General features: G+C 46.9%; 1 protein-coding gene across 2 annotated transcripts in view; it reads left to right on the forward strand.

Moving 5' to 3' along the window:
• CAMSAP1 (calmodulin regulated spectrin associated protein 1) overlaps positions 1-11,600 on the forward strand; it is a 29,000-nt gene extending 17,400 nt beyond the window's left edge. For both annotated transcript variants that reach the window (XM_081339778.1, XM_081339777.1), the window contains exons 12-18: positions 574-2,998; positions 4,168-4,304; positions 4,443-4,651; positions 4,755-4,857; positions 5,982-6,097; positions 7,413-7,531; positions 8,579-11,600. In XM_081339778.1, the coding sequence (XP_081195904.1) occupies positions 574-2,998; positions 4,168-4,304; positions 4,443-4,651; positions 4,755-4,857; positions 5,982-6,097; positions 7,413-7,531; positions 8,579-8,881 (3,412 nt within the window). In that variant the 3' untranslated portion in view covers positions 8,882-11,600. The remainder of the gene's footprint in view (positions 1-573; positions 2,999-4,167; positions 4,305-4,442; positions 4,652-4,754; positions 4,858-5,981; positions 6,098-7,412; positions 7,532-8,578) is intronic.
• The last annotated feature ends 6,696 nt before the right edge of the window (positions 11,601-18,296 follow it).

Here is an 18,296-nt window from a genome sequence, read left to right on the forward strand (position 1 = left end):
AGCTGGGTGGCCAATACATTTGATAGAGAGAGAGAGAGATAAATAGAGATGATAGATAGATAGATAACAGACATAGAGATGAGAGAGAGAGATGAGAGAGAGAGAGATAAATAGAGAAGATAGATAACAGAGATGATAGAGATGATAGAGATATAGAAATGATATAGATAGATATAGATAGAGATGATAGATAAATAGATAGAGATATAGAGCTTTGTGTAAATTACTAACAAAGAATTAAAGGGAAACTGAAATGCATTTCTGACTCTTTAGTCTTCATCAGTCAGCTATACCCTTCTGAGATTCGAACCTGGGCTGATTGCATATTAGGCAGTGTTATTTGCCTCTTAAGCCACAAGGTCTCTCTCGCTTTGTTAGCTTTCTGCAAGGGAAGATACGTTTCAAATGTTAACTATTTAGATGTTTGGGGCCTAGCAAGGTAATCTAAATAGTTAACATTTGAAACATATAATGCTTTAGATATACATAGATAGATCTAGATAGATGCAGATATATATAGATACGTATTTTCTCCTCTCCCCAAAGCACACTTCTAATAGTTGTCTCTTTTAGGCCTCTTTCACAACCCACACCATTTGGCCTTCACCACGCGGCGAGCAGCGACGCAGACCCCAGCTCTGGCGATAGCATTAGCTTGGCCAGGTCCATCAGCAAAGACAGCCTGGCGTCCAACATTGTCAACATCACCCCGAAACAGCAGCTCCCCTCTGCCTCCATGAAAAGCAGCGGGAAAAGCTTGCTGAACAACGTGGAGATCGAGGACGAGGAGGAAGAACTGATCGCCATCATTCGGCCCGACGCCACCCCAAACCACGGCAGCCTGGAGCTTCAGTGCGGGCCGGCTCGATCGCCTGGGTTTGTCGGCACCGCCTGGACTCAGAAATCGCCGAGCGAGGCTTCGGAAAATAAGCCAGAGGGCTTTTTCCTGGAACCGTTAATGCCTGCCCCTTTACGGCCGGCCAAGGAGAAGCAGGTCATCAATAAGGAGGACGAATGCGGAGAAGGGAAAACCAGAGGTTACGTGACCAAGAGACTGAGCGACGGGCACATGGCTTTGGCCCGTAAGAAAAACAACAGCAGTCACGGCGATCACAGCCTTAATAGGACTTTCAGCGTGGCTTCCAGTTCTGAACTAACCGTGGTTGCGGGTCCCAGTTTGGCCGAGCCCCTGGTACACTCCGACGTCAGGATGGAGCCCTTTTGTCCCCAAGCAAGCAGCAGTTTGGAGCCCTCCTCTCAAGAGCGGCCTTCGGCGGGGTTCTTCCTGCACGCTGCCAAAGCCGAGGAGGCCATGTCCGGCGGCACCAACCCGGGTTGTCCCAAAAGCCCAAATTCCCACCTCGCAGAGACCTCCTGGACGATGGTTAGGCAAGATTCCGACTCGTCCATCCTAGATATGGAGGAGGCTGACCAAGACATGGTGGCCGAGGACCACCCTCTGATTGCCAAGTACATAGGAGAGGAGGAATCTGCCAAGCTTCAGGAGGACATGAAAGTCAAGGAACACGAAGATAAAGACGACGCCAGCGGGCGATCCAGCCCATGCCTGAGCACCATTTCCCAGCTGAGCAGCGTCTCCATGACGAGCGGGAGCGCCCGGATGACCAGCTTTGCCGAGAGGAAGTTTCAAAGGCTGAACAGTTACGAAACCAAATCCAGCACAAGTAGCTCTCAGAAAACCACCCCAGATGGATCCGAGTCTTGTCCGGCTCCGCTCACCACCTGGAAACAGAGGAGGGAGCAGAGTCCCACCAGGCAGAGCAAAGACAACGTCCATCTCTTGGCCTCTGAGCTGGTCCAGCTGCACATGCAGCTGGAGGAGAAGCGGAGAGCCATAGAGGCTCAGAAGAAGAACATGGAGGCCCTCTCAGCCAGGCAGCGGCTAAAACTAGGCAAGGCGGCCTTCTTGCACGTGGTGAAGAAAGGCAAGGGGTCGGAGATGTCTCCGTCCCTGAAGCCGGAACACTTCGCCAAAGAGTTCTCCGGCCACAACGGGGAAGGCCTGGAGGAGGACGCTTTGAGTTCCAAAACGGAGGCGTTCCTTACGAAAGAGGAGGCAGGCGAAGACGACGTTCCCAAGGTGAAGGTTCAGGAAATGGTTGGCTTTGTGGAGGAGAACATTCCCAGGGAGCCGGCCATCCACGAAATTGAGAAAAGCAAAATGATCTCCGCCGCTCTCCTGGAAGAGAACATGGAAACGGCTGACCTCGGCGAATGTGACCTCTCCATCGAAAAGCTGAACGAAACCATCAGCACCCTTCAGCAGGCCATCCTGAAGATCTCTCAGCAGCAAGAACTTCTCATGAAGGCCCCGACCATGTCCTCAACGCGAGGAGGAGGAGGAGGAGGAGGCGGCTCTCAGGACCAAAAGATAAAAGCCCCCATCCACTTTGTGGAACCCCTGTCCCCTACTGCCACCAATAATCTCCGCAAGCCGCCCAGGCTGGGTCAAGGCCGGAGTCCCCGTTCGGGAAGGCCGTCTGAACTCAAAGTGGCTAAGGACCGTCCCCACACCACGCCTCGTATCAAGACCCCAACGCCCAGCGTCGACACCTTGCCCCACTTGAGACAATTCCCATCTAGCCATTCACCCAAGGGGGCCGTGGAGACGGCACTTGAAAGCCACCTGGATCCAGCTAGCACTCCTGCTCAGGAGAAACTTTCCTTTGAGAATTACCGGCTGTGTGACGATAATCAGAGAGGGCCGTTGGTCTTGTCCTCTTCCAAAGACACAAACATCCTGACAGAAGCCCTCAGAGATGTGAACAGCAATGTGGAAGGCTTTCACCTGGCTTGCTTCGATGTCTCGGGCAAGGAGAACATCCGTGTGGAGGAAGCTTCCAAGAGCAAAGGTAGCCTCATCGAAGTGGACCTCTCGGATCTAAAAGCTCCCGATGAAGAAGTGGCAAGCCAAGGCAGTTCTTCGGATTTAACAAACGAAATGGATCAGAAGTCAGGGGTTGGGTTCTTCTTCAAGGTAAGGACCACCAGGATCAAAAAAACATTTGGAATAATTCCAGGTTCCTATCCTGCCTCTTATATTTGGAAACAGGAGTGCACGTTAGCATATATATATGCGTCCTAACCCACTGAGCGTCCTAACCCACTGAGCCACCACTGAGCTTATCGATCAGAAGGTCGGCAGTTTGGCGGGTCGAATCCCGAGTGCCGCGTAACAGAGTGAGCACCTGTTACTTGTCCCAGCTTCTGCCAACCTAGCAGTTCAAAAGCACGTAAAAATGCAAGTAGAAAAATAGGGATCATTACGGTGGGAAGGTAACAGCGTTCCGCGCGCCTTTGGCGTCCAGTCATGCTGGCCACATGACCACGGAGACGTCCTCGGACAAGCGCTGGCTCTTCACGGTTTTGGAGTGAAGTTGTAACTTTTTGTCGACTCACATTTAATCACAAAAGGGAGTTTTGCTTAGGATGTATCTACGTAACATTACAGTCAAAAGCGTTTTGGCTAGGAGGATACTGTTTTAAGGGAAAATGTAGTTAATTTGAACACGGACTTGTTTCTCTTTCTGAAAACCATGGTATGTTGGAAGTGTTCCCTAATCTGGACTTTTAATTCTTAGCAATTTCCCAGCCAACATTGGCATGGCAGAGAAGTCTGGAAGATGAAGACCTCAGATTGGGGACACGCAGCTGGAAGAAGGCTGTGTTAAAACTTTTGTAATTAACTAGTGCTTTACTATCATTTTGGGTGCAATCATTAAAGGGAAATGGGGAGGACGTTTTATTGAGGGGTTGATGTGACCAGTAAGAACTAGTTTGATTTATTACATATGTGTGTGTGTGTGTATGTGTACGTGTGCTGTTTATTCCCCCCCCCCAACAGGGGTCAAAATTGCAGACTTAGGAATTTCCAAGGTGCAGGAGAGATCTGCTTAGTTGAACCTGGGATAGTCAAAGACCAAAATAAAAATGCTTGTAATCGTTTAGTTTAAAAACTTTCGGATTCGGAGAGTAATATAAAAGATTCCAAAAGGAATTGGAAGATTGAGAGAGTTAACTACTGGAGTTTATTGTAAACTGACAAAAGGACAATTGCACGGTTAGGAAAGCCACCGTCCGTGTATTTTCTCCGTATCGATCCGGGGCAATATTTGGACATTCCTTTTTTTTTCCTTTTTCCCCTAGGATGAACAGAAAGCCGAAGATGAGCTGGCGAAGAAACGGGCTGCTTTTCTCCTAAAACAGCAGCGCAAGGCCGAAGAGGCCCGGCTTCGGAAACAGCAGCTGGAGGCAGAGGTTGAACAAAAGAGGGACGAAACTCGGTAAGTTTTTTTTTTCCCCTCTTCCGTAAGGGAGGAGAAAGAAGTCGGAGTTGGTTGGGGGCTACTTCCTTGGACTTCCTCTCTCCCTCCTTTGAGAGTCTGGAATCCCTCAAATTTTTTTTTGGGTGGGGGGGGCAGACGCAAAGCCGAAGAAGACCGCTTGCGGAAGGAGGAGGAAAAAGCCCGCCGGGAGCTCATCAAACAGGAGTATTTGCAGCGAAAGCAGCAGCGGATGTTGGAAGAGCACGGTCTGGGCAAGGCCAGATCCAAAGCGAAGAAGCCGCGGCCCAAATCGGTCCATCGGGAGGAATCCTACAGCGATTCGGGGACCAAGTGTTCCTCTACCCGTAAGGCACAGCCCCACCGTTGGCCTTGAGTGGATCCGAGGATGCTCGTGATTGTTTCGCTGCTATTCACAACCTCTCTCCTTTTTTTCCTTCTTTCGCTCAGCTGATAACCTGAGCAGCGCCCAGTCGGGATCCAGCTTGTCCTTGGCATCAGCAGCGACGACTGAGCCCGAGAGCGTTCATTCGGGGGGCACACCTTCCCAAAGGTAGGAGCCCCCCCCCCAATCAACCAGTTTGGGAATGAAAGAGGGATCTTTCCTTTTTCTGCCTCGTTTGACCACGATCCAAGAATTTCCACGGATGCAAAACTCCCCTTTCCCCTTTAGAAGAACAGGTAGTCCTCGGCTTAGGGGCGCAACTGAGCCTCAGATCTCTGTTGCTAAGCAAGACATTTCATTCGGTGAATTTTTGCCCCTTTTAAACAACCTTCCTTGCCACAACTGTTAAGTGAAGTCTCCCTTGGTTTTGAATGTCAGAAGGTCAGAAAAGGGGATACACAAGCCGCCCCGGTTGGACACTCCAACCCATCCTAAATACACGCCGGTGGCCAATTGGCTGAATTTTGTTGTTGTAAGTCAAAGGCTATCTGTACGTTTGAAAAATAACCCATCAGGAAATGTATGGGCCTTCTGCTAACCCAGGGGTAAGCAACCTCGGCTCTTTGATGACTCGTGGACTTTAACTCCCAGAATTCCTCAGCCAGCACGGCTCAGCATGGAAACCCCTCCCTTTCCCCTCAGCATGGCTGGCTCGGGAATTCTGGGAGTTGAAGTCCACGAGTCATCAAAGAGCCAAGGTTGCCTACCCCTGTGCTAACCCATCTGTAGAAAGCTTTTTTTCAGCTACCCTTCAAAAAAAAATCTAGAACAAAGTATTTCATTCATTCATTTATTTATCTTTTTGCCAATGAAGGAAGTGAAAGCAGCTTAAATTAGGTGGCCGGTTTTTCTCTTTTCTTGGACTGGAGATGATCCACGTGAAAATATATGGGTGGGTGGGGGGTCCACGGCACTCTCCGAGCTTGGTTGTTTTCTTTCAGATCTTTCATGACCCAACTAGGTAACCTCATCAGTGCCAGTGAGTGGGACTTGTTCCCTGTTTGTAAACCGTAGCTCTCCGCTTGCTCGTTTTCTTGCAGGCGTTTCGTTACCAAACTAGGTAACGGCGCCTTTGAGGGTTACCTAGTTTGGGTCACGAAACATCTTCAGGAAAACAACCAAGCTCGGAGAGCGCCAAGGACCACCTTTTTTTTTTTCCCCCATCCCTCAGCCACCAATAGTCGTCTTGATTGAAAATAATACGGACTGTGGGATTGCGTTTCTTCCGGCAGAGTGGAGTCCATGGAATCCTTGCCCGTCTTGAGCAGGAACACAAGCCGAAACATGGAGCGAGATTGGGAGAACACGTCGACCGCCTCCTCAATTGCCTCCGTGGCAGAATACACAGGCCAGTATTCTATAATACAGCCCCCAAAGTTGATCCGCGTCGACCGTCCCAATATGCCAGCCAGCAGCGGAAACTCCTGAGACTTTCTCTCCCCCCCCCTTCTCCAAGGGTATACTTTACTGAAAAGCCACATGGGTACGGAAGTGGAAAGGCCAGTTCTAACATTTTGTGCGCAAAAAGCATAAGATAAATTCCTCTCTTCCCCCCCCACCCCCAAAGTCCTCCCATTCTCTTGCCCACCAATCGGTGGCAGCTGGGTTGTTTTGAGAACGATCTGTCTGCCTTGGATGGTGTTCCCGGAAAGGACGGCGTCGGAGTTGGAAGTTTCCAGAGTTTCTCTCCCAAGCCACCCTCGCGTTCCCTTCCCTCTCCCCCTCCTGTTGTTGTTGTCCACTTGTGAGCAGGCTGCGTAGCGAGTCGACCATGACAATCCGTGACAATGAGGACCCAGATTGTTGGGGGCAATTAAGCTGACTTTGTAATAATGCCGCTTGGGGTGTGTGTGTGAAAGCCCTAATAAAGCAGGCATATACATAGAATGAAGGCTACTGCTAAGCACATTGATTTGTGCTTTAAATTGTAAGCCGCCCTGAGTCTTTGGAGAAGGGCGGGATATAAATGGGATTAAAAAAAAGAGAATAGAATAGAATAGAATAGAATAGAATAGAATAGAATAGAATAGAATAGAATAGAATAGCCTTGGTGGAGCAGTGGGCTGATGCCTCCTTAAGTAACACCAGCTGCCTGCAATTAGTGCAGGTTCGAGTCCCACCAGGCTCAAGGTTGACTCAGCCTTCCATCCTTCCCAGGTAGGTAAAATGAGGACCCAGATTGTTGGGGGGCAATTAAGCTGACTTTGTAATAATGCCGCTTGGGGTGTGTGTGTGAAAGCCCTAATAAGCAGGCATATACATAGAATGAAGGCTACTGCTAAGCACATTGGTTTGTGCTTAAATTGTAAGCCGCCCTGAGTCTTCGGAGAAGGGCGGGCTATAAATGGGATTTTAAAAAAAATGAAAAATAAGCAGGCATATACATAGAATGAAGGCTACTGCTAAGCTTGTAAGCCGCCCTGAGTCTTCGGAGAAGGGCGGGATATAAATGGAAATAAAATTTTAAAAAAATAAAAATAAAAACAAATCCCTCGCCCAAAGAGAAACAAGCGCCCTTGTTCAGCGGGAGATTTCAAGTTCACCCACCCCCACCCCTTCCGTTTGGAAACCAAAGGGCAAGGTGGACGAGTGGGCGGAGCGATGAAAGGCTTGGTTCGGTGCAAGGAATGCTTCCCTTGCTTAACACAACTCTCTCTTTCCAGGCCCGAAGCTCTTTAAGGAGCCGAGCAGCAAGTCAAACAAGTCCATCATTCACAACGCCATCTCCCACTGCTGCCTGGCTGGAAAAGTGAACGAGCCTCATAAGAATTCCATTCTGGAGGTGGGTCTTTCTCCGGAGCCTGTTGGTCGTCTGTTAAAGGAGACAGATTGGCTCCCAGTTTTCTTGGGGAGGGGGGGGGGAGGGGAAAGTGCCGGACAGACTTTACCCCCGAGCTTCTGCACAGGAAACATGACCCCAAACAATAGGGGTGATGGCTTAGCGTAATATTTTCCAGCCTTCCCAGTTGTGATGAATTCAAGAAATCGTAGTTAAAGCGACACGGAGCGTCTCTGGGGTTCCGTCCAGATGAAAATTTGTCCAGTTACAAGGCTGTACTTTGGAAGCCGAGCTTTTAAGCTCCTGGCCTACCTCTTTAAGTCTGCGTGCTGTTCACAGTGGTCTAAATTCGTAGAGGACCAATAGCAAGAGAATATTTGTACCTCAGGGTTGAACTGCGCGGTCCTTGGTGCTCTCGGAGTTGGGTTGCAGACGTTTCTTTACTCGACTAGGTAACAGTGCTAGAAGGGAGTTGAGTGTGTGGAGAGGAGGAGAAGGGGAGGACCAGGACTGTGGGGTCCTTGGGGCTCTCTGAGCTGGGTGGTTTTCTTGCAGATGTTTCATGACCCAACTAGCTAACATCATCAGTGCTAGAAGGGAGGAGGAGGAGAAGGAGGAGGAGGAGGAGGAGGAGGAAAGAACCGTGGGGTCCTTGGTGCTCTCTGAGCTGGGTGGTTTCCTTGCAGACGTTTCATGACCCAACTAGGTAACATCATCAGTGCTAGAAGGGAGGAGGAGGAGGAGGAAAGGACCGTGGGGTCCTTGGTGCTCTGAGCTGGATGGTTTCCTTGCAGACGTTTCATGACCCAACTAGGTAACATCATCAGTGCTAGAAGGGAGTGGGGTTTGTTGAGAGGAGGAGGAGGACTGTGGGGTCCTTGGGGCTCTCTGAGCTTGGTGGTTTCCTTGCAAGACCTCTCATGACCCAACTAGGTAACATCATCCGTGCTAGCAGGCCGTGAGGTTTGCCCTCTTCGTTACCAACCCAACCAAGGGTCCCTTGAGCCCTTGGCTTTTCCCACCCCTCAAATCTCCTCTTTCTGCCCGCAGGAGCTCGAAAAGAGCGAAGCCAACCACTACATGATTTTATTCCGCGATGCCGGCTGCCAGTTCAGAGCACTTTACTGCTACTACCCGGACACCGAAGAGATCTACAAGCTGATCGGAACGGGCCCAAAGAGCATCACCAAGAAAATGATCGACAAGCTGTACAAATACAGCTCGGACAGAAAGCAGTTTAACCTGATCCCGGCCAAAACCATGTCGGTCAGCGTAGATGCTCTGACAATTCACAACCACTTGTGGCAACCTAAGCGGCCCGCCGTGCCAAAGAAGACCCAGAATCGCAAATGACACTCGGCTTTGGCGAGAGACTGGGCTAGATTTCACCGCCGGGGGTATCCAAACGAGCAGAACCATAAAAAAACCCCGCCCCCTTTAAAAAAAAAAAGCAAGCAAGAAAGCAGCTTCTTAAACAAGGAATGCAAGGACGGTGCGACGGAACGACTTCGATGTTCTTTTTTCGGGACGCAACTGGTTTGGTTTGAATGCTTAAAAAACAAAAAAACGGCTGTTACAAACCCCGGCAAAAGTCTTGCCGCTTTTCACGAGAGGGAAGTGCCCGTGGCGAGACCCAAAGCTGGGGATTTACTGGGTTTATTTTTGGTTGTGTTTTTTTTTTTACTTGAAGCTCTTCATTGGTACCAGTTGGGATTCCTTCCTTCCTTCCTTCCTTCCTTCCTTCCTTCCTTCCTTCCTTCCTTCCTTCTTCCTTCCTTCCTTCCTTCCTTCCTTCTTCCTTCCTTCCTTCCTTCCTTCTTTCCTTCCTTCCTTCCTCCTTCCTTCCTCCCTTCCTCCCTTTCTTCCTTCCTTCCTTCCTTCCTTCCTTCCTTCCTTCCTTCCTTCCTTCCTTCCTTCCTTCCTTCCTTCCTTCCTTCTTCCTTCCTTCCTTCCTTCCTTCCTTCTTCCTTCCTTCCTTCCTTCCTTCTTTCCTTCCTTCCTTCCTCCTTCCTTCCTCCCTTCCTCCCTTTCTTCCTTCCTTCCTTCCTTCCTTCCTTCCTTCCTTCCTTCCTTCCTTCCTTCCTTCCTTCCTTCCTTCCTTCCTTCCCTAAACTCCTGCAAAAAAAAAACAAAAACAACACACTCTCTCTCAAAGTTGGCAAAGAACCGGGCAACGGAGGCGGGATGCTTTTGGTTTTCAGAAGAACCCTTTAGGGAAAAAAAGTAAAAAATTTTTTCCTTCTGGACTTCTGTAGGGATCTTGCATTAACTTAACGTATCACATTTTACTGCCAATGTTAAGCCAGGCTCTCATTTCTGGAGAGGGTGTGTGTGTGTGTGTGTGTGTGTGTGTGTGTGTGTGTGTGTGTGTGTGTGTAAAGGGAAGCCCAGCCCTTCCACGCTACCTGCCCTTTGCTCAGTTTACCTGCAGTATCAATTCCTTGATCATAACGCACTGAGAGATGTCAAATCAAGTCGTCTTTTTTTTTAAAAAAAAAATGGAAACAGGACATATGCAAAAATTGCGACGGCTTGCGAACCTTCAGGCAACACAATCATGAAGCAGCAGATAGGTGCTAGCAGCTGGATTAGCTAATTTGAAACTTGACACGGCAAAAAACCTTGGTTTTTCATAGCCTCATCTTCCCCTCTGGCCCTTCTCTTTTTATTTCCTTGTTCGGTCTTTTAAAATAAAGACAAGACCTTAGGAATAGTGGAATGTTTTTCACTCCGAGCACGTTAAAACTCTCCGTTGAATGGCGCACTCAAGTTATCACCGATATTCCGATGCTTTTTCTTTTTTTAAAAACAAAAAAAAAAATCATGTCCTGAAAACTGTAATAATGCTACTTTGTCCTGTCCTGTCCTGTCTGTCCTTTGCTGGGTGAGCGTCATGCTCTTTAACGAGGGGACTCTGTTATTTTTTTCCCCCTCTTTTTAAGTTTTCTGCGGGAGATCTTTTTAATTTTGGGAGGGGACGCAATTAGACAAGTACCTACAAAAAGCCAACCGACTTTCCCTAGGACTAGCCAGTTTTTAAAACAATTTTCGTGTTTGGTTTGAAAGCTCAAAAGCGGCTTTGGGGTTGGTTGTTTCTCCCCCCCCCCTTCCTCTCCCCTTTCATCTCGAAATATTAAATCTTGAGTTGAAACCTTTAAACCTGTGTGTGCTTTCCGCCTTTAAGAAAAGCAAAAAAAAAACCAAAAAAAAAACCCCAACCCTTTTCACAACTGGGAATCATGCAGGAAGCTTTGATGATGATGTGTTTTAAAATGTCTTCTTTTTTTTCCCCCCACCACCCCCATTCCCTCCGCCAGGAAGGCATGATAAAAAAATTGGGTAGTTTTCATATCAGGTTCCTCAACCCATTTTCTTTTTTTCTTTTTTCTTTTTTTTTTTTTTGAGACTTTACTGCAGGGGTCTTCAAACTTGGCTCTTTTATGACTTGTGGACCTCAACTCCCAGAATTCCTGGCTGAGGAATTCTGGGAGTTGAAGTCCACAAGTCATAAAAGGGCCAAGTTCGAAGATCCCTGCTTTACTGCTTGGACATTTTTTTCCCCCTGACATTTTGGTTTGCACATGTTAACTTCTACTTGAAATGTTACTTGAAGACCTTTTTTTTTTTTTTTGAGTCGTGCAAAGGCGCTCTTTCTAACACTAGAGAAGAACGAGATGAAACACACACCCATTTGTGTCATTATTTATGCTCCTGGAAAAAATAATAATGGGATAGAAAGTTGACTTTTGTATAGAGCGAGGCGAGAAACGGCGTATTTAACCCTAAGCTAGGAAAGGAGGTGTGGGGGGGGGACAAATCAGAATGGTTTTCTGTGGTTGCCATTTGGTTGGTTCTCTTCCCTCGGCATTCGTTTTAAATAAGATTGTAAATTTTGTTTGATAGTCGATCACCTTGTAAATAAGGGTTCGTTTCTAAAATATTCAGAGTATTCGATGTGGTTGTGAGCGTTATTATTATTTGGTTACATGCTTTTCATGCTTGATTTTTCTCACTTGTTTGATATATGACATATTTATTTTACGGAAGCACTGAAATAAAGATCATCATCCTATTTTTTTTTGTTATCCCATGCATTTTTGTGTGTGTGTGTGTGTGTGTGTGTGTGTGTGTGTCTTTGTCTGTGTGTATCTGGTTAAGCATGTCTCAACATATGCATGAGGCTTTAAAGGTGTGTTTGTTATGTTCCTGCGTGTCATGGGCTAGTTAGTTCCTGAAGCTCCGATAGAAACTGCCACCCAGTTACAACTTTGATGCCAGAGGTTTTAAAAGACGTTACGCGTTGCACATGGAAGACTTCATTTTGGCCTACAAGGGGTGAGTAACCTATGTCAGTTCAGACTTGAGATCGAAAGCCATTTTCCAATAAGACCATCAACTGCTAACCTTAAGAGTAGCCCCACAGCGAGATAGGTGGCAAATAAATTTAAGAAACCAGCGATTGGGTCCAAAGTTCCTCCATTTGTGGCAAAGTTAGTGGACAGGTTAAATTTGGGGATGCCCTTTGCAAACAGACTGAATGTACGCAAAACCTGGCTACTAGGCTAGTTGAAACCGACTAGCTGAGCTCACAGCTGGGTAAAGCGACAAGAAAACAAGCCAAGGTTCACCGTAACCAACCTTTACCGTGTTTTCAGATGTGGCTGCTGTTTTGCAGCTAGCTCAACCTGTGCAAAACCCAGTTGTAGTGCAAATGAAAAATGCGCATGTGCCTTACAACGTGTAAACTGAGTCTTCCATGTAAAATTAATTCCTGGAGCCCAGGGCAAGTGAAAAAGCGAGTTTCTTCTCCTGGAGGGAGTAGCGGAAGTGTTCTAACGTGAAAAAGCACGCTAATGAAAAGTTTTTCCTTTCGCCTTAACGCTGGAGAAGACACTGCAGTGAAAATACACAACCCGCGTGACAGCCAACGGACTGTATAATAATATCCTGGCAAACCTCTGATCCAACTCTTGTGTTTAGTTTACATGAATATTATAAGGATCCTCCAAAGGCAAGGAAAGGTTTAACACACTTTTTAAAACAGGAATTTAAAGCCCATTTTGAAAACCAACCACATGACCTGACCCTTACTTTAACAGAATAAGTAAACGATAGAAGGAAAGGTCATTTCAGAGCACCGAGTCCATGTTTAGGCACAGGAAATTAAAGTACTTGGGTTTCTGATCTAACACATCTAATAGCAATAGACTTAGACTTACAGTATATACTGCCTCATCGTGCTTTACAGCACTCTCCTCAGCAGTTTACAGAGTCAGCACCTTGGCCCCGCAACGATCTGGGCCCTCATTTTAGCGACCTCGGAAGGATGGAAGGCTGAGTCAACCTTGAGCCAGTCAGGATCGAACTGCTGGCAGTGGGCAGAGTTAGCTTTCAATGCTGTATTCTAGCTACTGCACCACTAGGGCTCCTAATAAAGTGGAGCCCATCATTTCTTTGAGTAATAGGTCCCATTACTGAACCCGTTTTATTTTTGTTTTATTTATTTTATTTTTGCATTAAAGTTTAACTGTAATTTGCCTTTCTGAAATTCAAATGCACTATTCCACATGCTGTATTTTTGTCCAGGCGTTTAGCCTCTCCTCTGTCACGGGACATTCAGGAGTTCTAATTTCATTGTTACTTTCAATCCACTGTTCCATTACCTATTGACTATCCAGACATTAAGCAAAACTTAATGTCCATAAAGCGTAACAGCATGAATGCAAAACTTTAGTCAAAATGCGTGAAATAAATGGATTCTTCTTTGAACGAATCCTAACTGCGGAAAAAAAAGGGGGGGGGGTTGAAATTGAGCTAAGCAAAGAACACATTTTATAGAAAAGGCGGTTATCTATCCCTAAAGCCAATATTTTTGCGATGGATAATTCTAGAGCTTTAACCAGTTAAGCCAGGAGATAGCCAAGGAAACAGAAGCAGCATTCTTGTGTGAAATGGTTAACTTATTTACTGCTAATGGGGAAACTCCATGGTGATGCTATGGAGATACAACTCAGGTTGCAGCCACATGGACAGATGGAGAAGACCCCCATGGAAGTGAGGAACTCAACACGCAGCAGGTTTCAACTTGTTTCGGTCCTGAAAGGAGCTTCAGGCACAATCTGGGAGGTTTTATGAAGGATTGGCGCCTGCTGTTCTTGTAAAAGCTCCCTAATGCTTTGAGAAAGAAGACGGTTACACAAATTTGCTTGGTAAGGAGAAGTTGGCCAAGATGAAATGTAAGTGGTCCTGTCTTGCTTTCCTTGTGTGTGTGTGTGGGGGGGGGGCGGGTTGGCTCAGAGGTGAAGCTTTCTGTTCAGAGAATAGACAGACAGAATAACAGACTTGGAAGGGACCTTGGAGGTCTTCTAGTCCAATCCCCTGCTTGGGCAGGAAGCCCTATAACATTCAGTCTGGAGGATGGATCAGATCATCGCCATCAGCTCCATTTGGAGTGGAGTGGAGTGGAGTGGAGTGGAATGGAACGGAACGGAACAGAACAGAACAGAATAGAATAGAATAGGGACAGGATAGGATAGGATAGGATAGGATAGGATAGGATAGGATATGAAATGGAGAGAATAGAATAGAATAGAATAGAATAGAATAGAATAGAATAGAATAGAATAGAATAGAATAGAATAGAATAGAATAGAATAGAATAGAAAATATGGAAAGAATAGAATAGAATAGAATAGAATAGAATAGAATAGAATAGAATAGAATAGAATAGAATAGAATAGAATAGAATAGAAAATATGGAAAGAATAGAATAGAATAGAATAGAATAGAATAGAATAGAATAGAATAGAATAGAATAGAATAGAATAGAATAGACAAGTGACTGTCCAGTCTCTTCTTGAAAACCTCCAGTCATGGAGCTCCCACGACCTCTGGGGGCAACTTCTGTTCCACTGGTTGATTGTCCTCACTGTCAGGAAGTTTCTCCTTCATATTCCAGGTTGCTTCTCTCTTTGGTCAGTTTCCAGCCACTGTTTCTCGTTTTTCCCTCTGGTGCTTTGGTGAACAATCTGGCCCCCTCTACCTTGTGGCAGCCCCTCAGATCCCGGAACGCTGCTATCATAACTTACAGGCTATTATCATGGTAGTAGATACGTTAAGAGTTTCTAGCTAGCAGCGTCTAGGAATGGACTCCTAAGCCCAGTTAAACACGTGCAAGCAACAACTTGAACTCACTTCCCTTGCTGAACTCATTTACTGTTGATTAACAAGATAAGAGAATAACGGAGTTGGAAGATTGGCTAAACTATTCGGCACATATTCTTTCTCCTTGATAAGAGAATCCCGACTGACCAACCAAAGCATCCCGAAAGGGTTTTGTTAGCATTAATAAGGCATTCCTGCAATTAAACAGGAATGGAGTTCCTCAGGGGTCGGTTCTCTCGCCTCTCCTGTTCAACATCTATATGAAACCGCTGGGTGAGATCATTCGTGGTTTTGGAGTTGGGTATCATCAGTATGCCGATGATACCCAACTTTTCTTTTCGACCCCAAACCACCCCAGTGATGCCCTCGCCGTGATGTCCCGTTGCCTGGAGGCGGTTCGGGTCTGGATGGGGAGGAACAGACTTCAGCTCAACCCTGACAAGACTGAGTGGCTGTGCATTCCGGCATCCCGGGACATTCCAAATGTTCCATCTCTTTCTATGGGGGGTGAGCTCTTACCCCCCGTGGATAGGGCTCGCAACTTGGGAGTCCTTCTAGATTCACGGCTTACTTTGGAAGAGCATATAGTGGCCGTGACTAGGGGGGCTTTCGCCCAGGTTCGCCTGGTGCGCCAGTTGCGGCCCTATCTGAACCGGGATGCCCTGTGTACAGTCACTCATGCGCTCGTGACCTCTCGCCTTGACTACTGTAATGCTCTCTACATGGGGCTTCCCTTGAAGACCACTCGGAGGCTCCAACTGGTACAGAATGCGGCCGCGAGAGTTGTCTTGGGAGTTTCCCGGTACTCCCATGTTACACCTTGCTCCGCGAGCTGCATTGGTTACCAGTTGTCTTTCGGGTGAGGTTCAAGGTGTTGGTCACGATCTTTAAGGCCCTACATGGCATGGGTCCGGGTTACCTCAGGGACCACCTGCTGCCGGCATCGACTCCCCTCCGCCCTGTGCGTTCCCACAGAGAGGGCCTCCTCAGGGTGCCGCCAGTCAGGGAATGTCGACTGGTGGCCCCCAGGGGGAGGGCCTTCTCTGTGGGGGCTCCGGCTTTATGGAATCAATTGCCGGTGGAGCTCCGGATGGCACCAGACCTTCGAACTTTCCGTCGGGGCCTGAAGACCCATCTGTTCGAATTAGCTGGTCTGGCCTGATGGGGGATTATGGGCTTTTAATTGTTTTTAATCTGTACTTCTGTTTTAATTGGGCATGGATTTAATTCTTTTTAATTTTTGTATAGTGTTTCTTATGTATGCCCTGTGAACCGCCCTGAGTCCCACCAAGGAGAAGGGCGGTATATAAATCAAATAAACTAAACTAAACTAAACTAAACTAAACAAAGACCTTTTTTTCTATTTTACAAGTCTTAAGGTGCTTTTTCAAAAGCCTTGTGTTTATCCTGAGTGACCGGATGCGTTGTGGATCAGCTTTACATCGGTGCCATTTTCTGAGTTGAACATTGTTTTGCTGCTGTTGTGTTCAGACACCGTCCAGCCTCTCTTTGTTTTCTTAGGGATCCTCGGATTCTCTTTGCTTTGGACCTCCTTTGGGCTTTCTAGGTTGCAGTGTGTCCTGGAGAAAGAATATTTCTGCTCTTCCATCCCGAATGGTGAGATCTCTTCCAAAGATGATGGGGGAAGGATCCAGAGAAATTAATATGTGCGGAAATATTACAAAAGGAAGGCAGAATATTGTATTTCCCCAAAGGATTTTAAAGGCAGGAACCAACCCTCCCGCCCCAAGTTTCTCTGCCCCAAAGGGAAACCAGGTCTGCAGAAACGCAGATGGGATAACCTTGTCAGAAAGATTGGAGTCAGGAAGCTGATGGGATTAGAAAGACAAAGATCCCTAGAATCAACAATCCCTCATACCCAAAAAAATCTGACATTCATCAGCCACAGTCCCAGGGAAGCAGGCTGTGACCTTTGGGACATAATAGGGTTGGGGCAGGCAACATAAACTGCTTATAAAATTGCCTCGGGAAAATCCGTTAAATGTTTCTCTTCCAGACTTCCCTACGGGCCTCACATCCATCCTCTTTGTGGTAACCAATCTGGGGGTTCTCAACTCCACTGTCTTCAAGGGTCCAGCTTTGTCATCTGTCACCAGCCTTGCTTTAGCGAACAGTGGCATCAGCAAAATTGAACCCGGTGCGTTTCGTGCTTTCCAAGGCCTTACTAAACTTAGTCTCTATCAGAACAGCCTGACTTACGTGACAGCATCTTGGCTCTCCAGACCGGGCTTACTTCAGAACCTCACGGTGGCTCAGAACCTCATGACCAAAATTGGACCTGAGACGTTCTCTGGCTTCTCCAACCTCACCACCCTGAACGTAGCCAGCAATAAGATCTACGAAATTGCCAGCCGGAGTTTCAGAAGCTTATCCAGGCTCACATTCCTTGACCTTTCCAGCAATAATTTAACCAGCTTAACAAGAAACGTGTTTGATGGGATGAGAAGGCTGCCAGCAATGAAACTCGGAGGAAACCCATGGAGCTGTCTCTGTGAACATCAGGATTCTGTATTATTTCTTCAAGGTGCGATGCTGGGAAATGTTGGCTTTTTAATAAGAAAAAATAATCCAAGTTGATAGAATAAGCTACTGATTTGTCTGCCTCCACCCCGCCCAGATATAACCTTAAAGTTCTACTGAAGGAGTGCTGTTAGGTTTCATGAACCATCCCAAAGGTGCTTTTCCAAAAGCCAACTGGACTTTTGTTGTTTTTTTTTCTTGAAGGTGTTTCGCTTCTCGTCCAAGAAGCTTCTTCGCTTCACTTCGCTCAGTCAGAACTGAAGAAGCTTCTTGGATGAGAAGCGAAATGTCGTCAAGGAAAAACAAAGCCCGGTTGCCTTTTGAAAAAACACCTTTGGGCCAACCATGACCTGGATGACTGAGAATCTCCATAGATGTTTCATAAACCGGATGAGGGAGAAGAGAAAAAGTCAAGGAGTAGGCGTCAAGAGAGGAATCAACCTGGAGTCATTACATTCTGATCAATGGTTTAAGTCCAACCCCTCTTGAATTCCGTTAACTCTTAGTGCTGAAAGTTAGTTGATTCTTGTATATAGGCTTAAGCAATAAATCTTAACTGCAACTCAATGTATGATCCTGTTCCTTCACAACTATTGAGTGAGCCCTGCCAGTGGTGGCTTGGTCAGCAAACCATGGTGTTAGTACAATGTGCAAACTCAGCCCATGCATCACGGTCTTCAACAACCTAATGCCCTGCTTTGGGATATTGTTCGTTTGCTTGTTTGTTTTACAGAGCTGTACAACACGTCACTGCTCCAAGATGCTACTTCTGTCATATGTCACAGTCCACCAAGCATGAAAGGGAGCCAAGTCTGGAACATCTCCAACTTCAACTGCACACCAGAATCCCTGTCAACAATTTTGGGGAGCAGCTTCTATCAAACTGGACTGCCAGCTTTGCTGGCTTGTTTAGGTATTTCTCAGTATTCCTGTTAGTGAGTTTCCAATAATTCCTGATGCTCCTATCTCTCTCTCTCTCTCTCTCTCTCTCTCTCTCTCTCTCTCTCTCTCTCTCTCTCTCTCTCTCTCTCTCTCTCTCTCTCTCTCTCTCTCTCTCTCTCTC

The sequence above is a fragment of the Vipera berus genome, assembly GCF_964194415.1.
Source record: "Vipera berus genome assembly, chromosome: 15".
Classification (NCBI taxonomy): Eukaryota; Metazoa; Chordata; class Lepidosauria; order Squamata; family Viperidae; genus Vipera; species Vipera berus.